The following is a 10,000-nucleotide window of genomic DNA, read 5'->3' as shown; positions in this document are numbered from 1 at the left end:
AGAGAGAGAGAGAGAGAGAGAGAGAGAGAGAAGCAGAGGAAGAGAGAGAAAGGCAAATAGAGAGAGAGATAGAGAGAGAGGCAGAGAAAGAGAGGAGAGAGAGAGCCAGGTTCTGCTGAAGGCCTTGACCCCCTTCAGTATACCGACGCGACGCCTGAAGGAGGAGGAGGAGGAGGAGGAGGAGGAGGAGGAGGAGGGCGCCTCCTTCGTCGAGTGATCCACGAGGTGGTTCCTGTCGTCCCTTTCGGACCCGTCGGGGGCGGAGGCGGCGCCTCTGCACAGATGAATGGAATCGTTTGGCCTTGATGAATTCCCCTGTCTCCTCCTCCTCCTCACTCACTCTCACACTCCTCCTTTTGCTTCGCCCGAATTTCGCCCTCCTCCTTCTTCCCTCCTCCTCCTCCTCCTCCTCCTCCTCCTCCTCCTCCACCTCCACCTCCTCCTTTTCCACCTCCTACCCTCCTTCTCCACCTCCTACCCTCCTTCTCCACCTTCTACCCTCCTTCTCCACCTTCTACCCTCCTCCTCCACCTCCTACCCTCCTCCTCCACCTCCTCCACCACCTCCACCACCTCCACCACCTCCACCACCTCTTCCACCTACACCTCCTCCTCCACCTCCTCCACCTCCACCTCCACCTCGTACCCTTCTCCTTCTCCACCTCCTACCCTCCTCCACCTACACCTCCTCCTCTTCCTTCTCCTCCTCCTCCTCCTCCCCTTATTCCCTCCTTTCTAGTTCTCCTCTCCTCTCTCCTTTCCCCTTCTCTTTTTCATTTCCTATTCCTCTTCTTCTTCCCTACTCTTCCCCTCTTCCTTTCCTTCATTCTTCCTCCTTCCTCCTCCGTTTTTTACTTTTATTTCCCAAATATGTACATATGTAGTCGCCACTCACTGAGTAACGTCATTATTATTTAAATATCTATTTTATTATTATATGTGTTTATCTGTGTTTGTGTATTTATTTATTACTTATCTATTTATCTATTTACTTGTAATCAATGTGATAATTCGTTGATATGTTTTTAAGTTGCATTTACGTAGTGACTTCATTAATCTATCTGCCTTTCTATTTACTTGTATCTCAGACTATATCTATTTATGTATATATATATATATATATATATATATATATATATATATATATATATATTCATCTGTATATGGCTACTTGTATATATATCTATGTCTATCCATATATCTATATCTATCTATCTACCTACCTATCTATCTGTCTACTTAAATACCTGTATCCATAGATAATCCACTGATGAGAGGTGTTTCGGTGCCCCCTACAGGTGCAGGTCCAGGTGCGAGAAGGCTCGGCGGGTCGGCGCCACAAGAGGCCGGAGTTCTGCAAAGACTTTCAGGTGAGGAGGACGACCGCGACAGCCTTGTGTAATCACACCATCTATTAATCATGAATTCATACAGTGTAAATTATGATTTATATACAGCTGTCGAAGAAAAGCGAATAAGATAAATGAGAAAGATGATGTTTGTGTGTGTGTGTGTGTGTGTGTGTGTGTGTGTGTGTGTGTGTGTGTGTGTGTGTGTGTGTGTGTGTGTGTGTGTGTGTGTGTTTGTTTACCTAGCTGTATTTACCTAGTTGTATTTACCTAGTTGTATTCACCTATTTATATTTATCTAAATGTGTATACCCATAATAGTTATATATTTGTAGTATACAAAGTTGGAGCTGTGCTCATGGAGCCCCGTCTCTTGGCCTCCACTCACCAAACTATGTCTTAAATTCATTGAATTTGTTGGCTTGGGCTATATTTTCATTCAGCATGTTTCACAAGTGGACACATCTATGTGGAAAGCTATATATACTTCCTAACATCTTCCAAACATTTTTTGACTTCTTGTTGATCTTTGATCCCATACCACAAAATGCTCTCTTCTCTCTCTCTCTCTCTCTCTCTCTCTCTCTCTCTCTCTCTCTCTCTCTCTCTCTCTCTCTCTCTCTCTCTCTCTCTCTCTCTCTCTCTCTCTCTCACACACACACACACACACACACACAACACACACACACACACACCCACACACACACACACACACACACACACACACAAACACACACACAGACACACAGACACACACACACACACACACACACACACACACACACACACACACACACACACACACACACACACACACACACACACACACACACACACACACACACACACACACACACACACTCATTATGTCTCGCCATTAAATATGCGTATTTTAGCCGAAATACGCCAAAGTTTGTGTTTTACGATGCCGAATATGTTTTCAGTCTTTAAAGCGTTTTCAGTTTTTTTTTTTATAAATATTAAAGGGAAACTTGACCTCCTTATTGTCATTTTCTTTTTTCTAATCGTTTTCGGTAACTGGTTTGTTATTCCTTTTTAACCTATATTAACAGAGGAGAGAGAGAAAGAGAATTAATAATATTTTCTGCGCCCAAAGAGAGAAAGAGAAAGAGAGAGGGGGAAGATAGAGGGGGATAGAGAGAGAAAAAGAAAGAAAAGGAAGAAAGGTGATATATATATATATATATATATATATGTATATATATATTTTATATATATATATATATATATGATATAAAGAAAGAGAGAATGGGGATATGAAGAGAGCATGAGCGAAAGAGAGAGAGATAGAATAAGAGAGAGAGAGAGAGAGAGAGAGAGAGAGAGAGAGAGAGAAAGAATAAGAGAGAGTTTATGAATGATAATTTCTGCGCCCATTTGAGCAGCCAGAGGTAATTGTCACCCAACCATTACCTTTCCCGGTGGGGTCGTCTCCCGGAGGTCGTAACGCGAATAAAAGTACTTTTCCGTCGGTGCGATTATCGCTCAACGATGATCGTTCACGGCTCAACGATAATCGTCAAACGATTATCTAGGGCACTCATTCTTTGTTTTTGAGTGATGGAGATATGACGTAAGATAAGTGACGTCATTCCTTGTTCGGTGACGTCATATCGATGGAGCGTTCGTGTGCACTATGGCGTCATCGGAAGCGTGCTTGCTGGTCTAGCATTCTTTTAATCCCGGGTTCGAGTCCCGCACTCCTCTCCGATTCCCAGCAGTGACTGTTAGTTACTTGTCTACCAACAGTCCCTAAAGCGCTTAATTGGGCAGAGGTGACGGCTTCGGCCGAAGCTACTCAGCGCCTCCTGGGGTAGGCTCCTCACATCCTTCACTCCCCCTCTCGTTTCCCCTCTCCTCTCATCTCCCCTCTCTTCTCCCCTCTCTCCTTCCCTTCTCTCTCTTCTCCGCTCTCATCTCCTCTCTGCTTTCCTCTCTCCTCTCTTCTCCTCTCTTCTCCCCTCACCTATCTTCTCATTTCTTCTGTATTTTCCCTTCTCTCTTCCCCCTCTCTTTTCCCATCCTCTCTTCTCCATTCTCCGCTGTCCTCTCTTCTCCCCTTTCTTCTTTTTTCCCTTTTATCTTCTCCTCTCTCTATCCTCCCCTCTCCTCTCCCCTCTTCTCTATTCTCCCCTCTCCTCTCATCTCCCCTCTCCTCTCATCTCCCCCTCCTCTCCCCTCTCCTCTCCCCTTTCCTCTCTTCTCCTCTCTACTCCCCTTTCCTCTCCTCTGTCTTCTTAGCTCTCCTCTCTTCTCCCCTCTCCTCTGTCTTCTTAGCTCTCCTCTCCTTTCCCCTCTCCTCTCTTCTCTCTTCTCAGCTCTTGTCTCTTCTCCCCTCCCCTCTTCTCCCCTCTCCTTTCATCTCCCCTCTCCTATCTTCTCCCTTCTCCTCTCTTCTCCCCTCTTCTCTCTTCTCCCCTCTCCTCTCTTCTCTTTTCTCCGCTCTCCTCTCTTCTCTCTTCTCAGGTCTCCTCTCTTCTCTCCTTTCAGTTCTCCTCTCTTCTCCCCTCCCCTCTCCTCTCAACTCTTTTCTATACTCCCTTCTCAACTCTTTTCTATACTCCCCTCTCTTCTCCCCTCTCTTCTCTTCTCCCCTCTCCTCTCTTCTCTCCTCTCCTCTCTTCACTTTTCTTCTCTTTTCTCCGGTCCACTTTCTTCTCCCCTCTTCTCTCATCTCCGCTCTTCTCACATCTTCTCTCTTCTTCACTTTCCTCTCTTTTTCCCTTTTCTCTTTTCTCTGCTCGTCTCTCTTCCTCCCTTTCCTCTCTTCTCACCTCTCTTCTCAACTCCTCTCTCATCTTCTCTCTTCTCTTCTCCCTTCTTCTCCCCTTTCCTCTCTTCTTCCCTCTTCTCCCCTCTCCCCTCTCCCCTCTTCCCTCCTCCCTCTCTCCTCCCTTCTCCTCTCCTCCTTCCCCTCCTCTTGCCTCCCTTCTCTCACTCCACATTTCCTTCTCTCTACTCTTTGCCTCAAGGTCTCCCTCTCTTTCTCTCTTGTGCCCTTGTTAGGTTGCGTGTTGTGCCGCCTCCAGCATCTCTCCCTCCCCTACCTCTCCCTCCCCTCTCCCTCCCCTCTCCCCCTTCCCTCTCCCCCTCCCCTCTCCCCCTCCCCTCTCCCCCTCCCCTCTACCTCCCCCTCCCCTCTCCCCCTCCCCTCTCCCCCTCCCCTCTACCTCCCCCTCCCCTCTCCCCCTTCCCTTTCCCCCTCCCCTCTCCCCCTCCCCCTCTCCCCCCCTCCCCTCTTCCCTCTCCTCCCTCTCCCTCTCCCCCTCCCCTCTTCCCTCTCCCTCTACCCCCCTCCTCCTCCCCCTCCCCGCTTCCTCCCCAGCCCCTCCTCTACCTCCCCTCCCCTCCTCTCCTCTACCTCCCCTCCCCTCCTCTACCTCCCCTCCCCTCCTCTACCTCCCCTCCCCTCCTCTACCTTCCCTCTTCCTCCCCCTCCCCTCCTCTACCTCCCTTCCCCTCCCCCTCCCCTCCACCTCCCCCTCCCCCTCTCCTTCCCTTCCTCCCTCTGCTCTCCCCTCCCCTCCCCTCCCCTACCTCCTCTCCCTTTCCCTCCTCTCCCCACTTCTTTCCACTCTCCACTGTCCCCTGTTGACCCCTTTCCCCTTCTACTCTCTCCCTCCCCTCCCACCCTCCTCCTCCTTCTTTCCTCATTCTCCTCTTTCCTCCACTGTCTCTTTTTCTCCCCCCTTCGTATTTTTGTTCCTCTTCCTCCTACTCTTCCATATCCTCGTCCTCCTCCTCCTCCTCCTCCTCCTCGTTCTTCTTCTCCTCCTCGTTCATCTCCTCCTCGTCCTCCTCCTCCTCCTCCTCCTCCTCCTCGTTCTTCTTCTCCTCCTCGTTCTTCTTCTCCTCCTCGTCCTTCTCCTCCTCCTCTCCTCCTCCTCCTCGTCGTCCTCCTCCTCCTCGTCGTCCTCCTCCTACTTCTCCTCTTCCTCCTTCTCCTCCTCGTTCTTGTCCTTCTCCTCCTTCTTCCTCTTCGTCCTCTTCGTCCTCTCTTCTCCTTCCCCTTCCCCTTCCTTTCCCTGCTCCTCCTTCTCCTCTTCTTCCTCCTCCTCTTCCTCCTCTTTCTCTCCACCTTCCCTTTCTTCTTCCTCTCCGTTTTCTTTCCTTTTCCCTATTCTCTTTTTCACTTCCCCTTCCCCTTCCACTTTCCTTCTCCTTCCTCTTTCTTTTCCCCATCACTCTCCTCTTCTTCTTTCTCTCTCTCCCTTCCCCATCAACCTCCCCATCCCTTCCCCATCACCTTCTTTGTCCCCATCACCATCTCCTTGCCTTTCAATCGCGACCTTTCTTGCACTGTTCCCCCCTTACCACGTTACCCAATTTATTCTCCCCACAGACCCCTTACCCTACCCCCCTTCCCTCACACCCCCTTCCCATCCCCCCCTTCCCTCATCCCACCTTCCCTCATCCCACTTTCCCTCATTCCCCTTTCCTTATCCCCCCTTCCCTCATCCTACCTTCCCTCACCCCCTTCCGTTATCCCGCCTTCCCTAAACCCCCTTCCATCATCCCCTTCCGTTATCCCCCTTCCCTAAACCTCCTTCCCTCACCCCCTTCCCTCACCATCCCCTTCCCTCACCATCCCCTTCCCTCACCATCCCCTTCCCTCACCATCCCCTTCCCTCACCCCTCCTTCCCTCACCCCTCCTTCCCTCACCACCCCTTCCTTCAAGCCCCTTCCCCCTTCCCTCACCCTCCCTTTCCTTTTCACCTTTCCTGCGGCACTCTATTTCCATCTGGCTAAAAAAATAAGTAGATGAATTGATAGATATATGAATAAATAAATAGATAAATAAATTAATAAATAAGTAGATAAATGAATAAATAAATAAATGCAGTAGAATAAAATTATATAAAATGAAATAAAATAAGATGAAATAAATTTTCAAAATAAAAGAAATCAGTTGGAGGTTGAAGAAAGACTGAATAACCATGAGCCAATGTAACCACAGCATTTGCATTTGCGCTTTATAATATATATATATACATATTTATATATATATATATTATATAAATATTATGTATATACATATATATATATATAAATATATTACCGTATTTTCCGGCTTAAAATGCGCATCGGGTTATAATGCGCACCCATGCACTACGTTATCTCAGTACACAGATAGCGCGCACCGGCGTATAACGCGCATGCCAGGAAAAGTCACTGGTGGCTAAAGCTCGTGAACTGCATGTATGCGACTCCTGCTTGCATTGGTCCATTGTTTTGTGGGAATTTTGAGCCATGAAAAGTTTATCGAATACAAAATGTACATGAAAAATTTCGGATTTTTACAGAAAAATTGTAATTTACTATCCTGAGGGAATAATTCATCTTACAAGTTTTTATCACCGTGTACAAGTTTTTATCACCGTGTACAAGTTTTTATCGCCATGCAGTAACTATGTTTCGGTTCATAAGTGTCTTTACTGAAGTGACGTTTAGTTTAACAAACTCTCGCAAGAGGGTGTTTAGTGTAGGCTAGATTGGCAATAGAACTGTCAATCTCGGCCCTGATCTCGCATATTCCGGGTGAGCTAAAACGGCCAACGTTCATGATGTTGGTACCAGTGCTGTTTTACGGATCCCAAATATTTGCATAGACTACGATAATTAATGTTAGTAAAAATAAACCAATGAAATAACGGCGATTAATTACTTAGTATCATGTGAACGAGGTTACATGGAGAAGTATTTTTCATTGGCTAGAGCCACCGCTGGGAAATCTGTTGATTTGTCACTAAATTAAGTGTCAGTTTAGGCATCAATCAGGACACAACTAAGAAAAAGTCGGAACTACATGTACCGGTATATGACTCATGTTGTGCGTTGGTCCCTTATTACTTTGTAGCTTAAATAGTTTGTAGGAAATATGATCTAAAAAAAGTTTATTTAAAGTAAAATATACAGAAAATTTTGGGGATTTTTTACAGAATTTTTTTATTTTATATCTTAAGGAAATAATTCGTCTTTACCATATTTTTTAATACTGAAACAAACTACAGACTGCTTCGTTTTAGCTTTGAACCTGCAATAACAGTGGTGAAATAGGACAGTCTCTCATCGAGGTGACGTTTAGTTAATATAACTCCCGAAAGAGGGTGTTGTAGTCACGTGTTTGACACGAGTTTATGAACGACCGCAACGGAATTTGTACTATACCTAAAGTGAAGCAACAAAGCCAACATAAAAATTCAAACTAGGATGCTGTGAACATGGGCAAATATCATGAATATTGATCATGTCTCACGGTGTTTAGGCCTATCTAAACATGAAAAATAAGATTCGATAGATACCTACCTATACCAAATATTTACATGGCCCATGCTGGCGTATTCTTTCATATCACCATGGCTGTTCTTCTTGTTCTCACGGAACGTCACAGAGAAGTGTGCCGTCCCGACTTTGTGACGGCCAACATCGTCACGTTGTTGTGAAAAAAAAATTACACACACAGCCGCAGAATTTTTATCGTAGGCCGTAGATAATGCGCACCACCGGATAACGCGCACCCCCCATGTTTAGGCCCTTCCAACGGAAAAAGTCGTGCACTATACGCCGGAAAATACGGTATATATATATATATATATATATATATATATATATATATATATATATATATATATATATATATATATATATATATATATATATATATATGTGTGTGTGTGTGTGTGTGTTCATTTATTGTGCGGGTGTGTGCGTGCATGCGCGCACATATTCATACGCATGTATACACATCTATAGATGTATGTATACGCATTTATGCGTATGCATATGTCTTTACACATACAAGCGTACGTGGACATATAGCTATACATATATCTGTACTGTTATCCACATTGTTTCTTGGTGACCGACTTCACGTCGTTACAGTTCATGGCTGTAGTTATTCATAAGTAATGTATTTATTTTGTGTATGTAATGTGCTTTACCATGGTCTTGGATCACGTGTTGAACTCGTGACCGACAGCTATTACCCTCCCGAATGGAGCTAAGGGTTCATATGTGACCAATCAATGGGTAATGCTGTGACCTTACGCGCGCGCGCGCGCCCACACACACACACACGCACACACACACACACACACACACACACACACACACACACACACACACACACACACACACACACACACACACACACACACACACACACACACACACACACACACCACACACACACACACACACACACACACACACACACACACACACAGTCACTACGGCGGTACGAACCGCCCAGGGCTGAAATAATTTCAGTATCGCTGCGCTTCGAGTCGTTACTCCAACTTTCGTGGGCGGGGAGTTGGGTGTGTGTATGTGTGTAATGTCATAGCATTACCCATAGATCGGTCATACGTGCTCTGAGCTCTCTTCCGGGAGGGAAATAACTGTCAATCACGAGTCCAACACGTAATCCAAAGGACCAAGGTAAAAGGAGACACACACACACACACACACACACACACACACACACACACACACACACACATAACTCCCCGCCCACGAGAGTTGGAGTGACGGCTCGCAGCGTAGCGATATTGAAATTATTTCAGTCATGGGTGGGATTCGAACTCGGACCAATGGAGTAGAAGTTGCGTACGCTACCACCGGGCCGTCGAGCCGTATGTTATAATTATGAAGACTTTCAAAGTTAATTGAATTTGGGGTCAAATGGTGGGTTATAAGCTTTCGTTGTAGTAAATGGCCTGTTAATTAATGTCTGTAATTAGTGAATTGCTTAAGTTAACAATGTTTCGTTAAATAGTACACAACACTAACTATTACGTATACTATTCTCATAATCGCCCGTTAATAGTAGACCTGTCTTTTTTTTTATATACTGCTCCCGAATTTGTTATTTCTAATTTACTGTAGAAAGGAGAAATCAGGACGGCTATGAACAAACAGCTGAATTGTGGGGACTCGTTTTATTTTTATTTTCAGTAAAGGGATGAATAAAGTATAATTCTTACACGAAATCGTTCATTTGATATTTTCCAAAATGCCTTTTTGGGTACCCCAAAATTTCAGTGTCGATAACCTCAAGGGTGTATTGGGGCATTATTTTAAGAATACCTGTAGTAGACCATCTATGGAGCAAGTGGAGGTGGGGGAGTGGAGGAGGTGGAGGCGAGAGGGGGGGAGTGGGGGGTGCTGGCTAGATGGCGTTCCTGTGTTCAGTCTGTTACACAGTACACAGGCTAGGGCAGGGCTGGGCAACCTCTGTAAGTGTGAGTGCCAAAGTCGGCCAAATCTTTGGGTTTCGCTTGCCCGAATGAAGTCTTTAGTGCGTCAGGTTTTGCACGCGTGCCAAAAGGTTGCCCACCCCTGGCCCAGGGCTTCGCTCATTGTCTCCTGTATCCCATGAATGGTTTGGTTTTTGTGCATTTTAACTATTGGATTAAGTTGATTTGTTTCTTAGTACGGGATTTATTCTTAAAGTTTGTAGGAAGAATACCCTGTATATAAGTATACGTATATATATATATATATATATATATATATATATATGTATATATATATATAATGTACATATGTAGATCCATGCATATATACACATGTATGTAAATATAAATGTATGTATACGAGTGTAATGTATTGTATATGTACATGTTTAT

At 45.4% G+C, this 10,000-nt stretch overlaps 1 protein-coding gene across 3 annotated transcripts in view; it reads left to right on the top strand.

Annotated features, from left to right (window-relative positions):
• The window catches only part of LOC143037962 (metalloprotease TIKI1-like), a 436,427-nt gene that overhangs the window by 14,109 nt on the left and 412,318 nt on the right, over nucleotides 1-10,000 (top strand). For all 3 annotated transcript variants that reach the window (XR_012967541.1, XM_076206694.1, XM_076206693.1), the window contains exon 2: nucleotides 1,298-1,369. Coding sequence is in view for 2 of the 3 variants with exons in the window: in XM_076206694.1 (XP_076062809.1) it covers nucleotides 1,298-1,369 (72 nt within the window). In the remaining variant the exon portion in view is untranslated. The remainder of the gene's footprint in view (nucleotides 1-1,297; nucleotides 1,370-10,000) is intronic.

Source organism: Oratosquilla oratoria, chromosome 23 (assembly GCF_046742065.1).
Source record: "Oratosquilla oratoria isolate Oo_2021 chromosome 23, ASM4674206v1, whole genome shotgun sequence".
Classification (NCBI taxonomy): Eukaryota; Metazoa; Arthropoda; class Malacostraca; order Stomatopoda; family Squillidae; genus Oratosquilla; species Oratosquilla oratoria.
The sequence above is the reverse complement of the archived record's forward strand: the minus strand, read 5'-3'. Positions and strand labels throughout refer to the sequence as shown.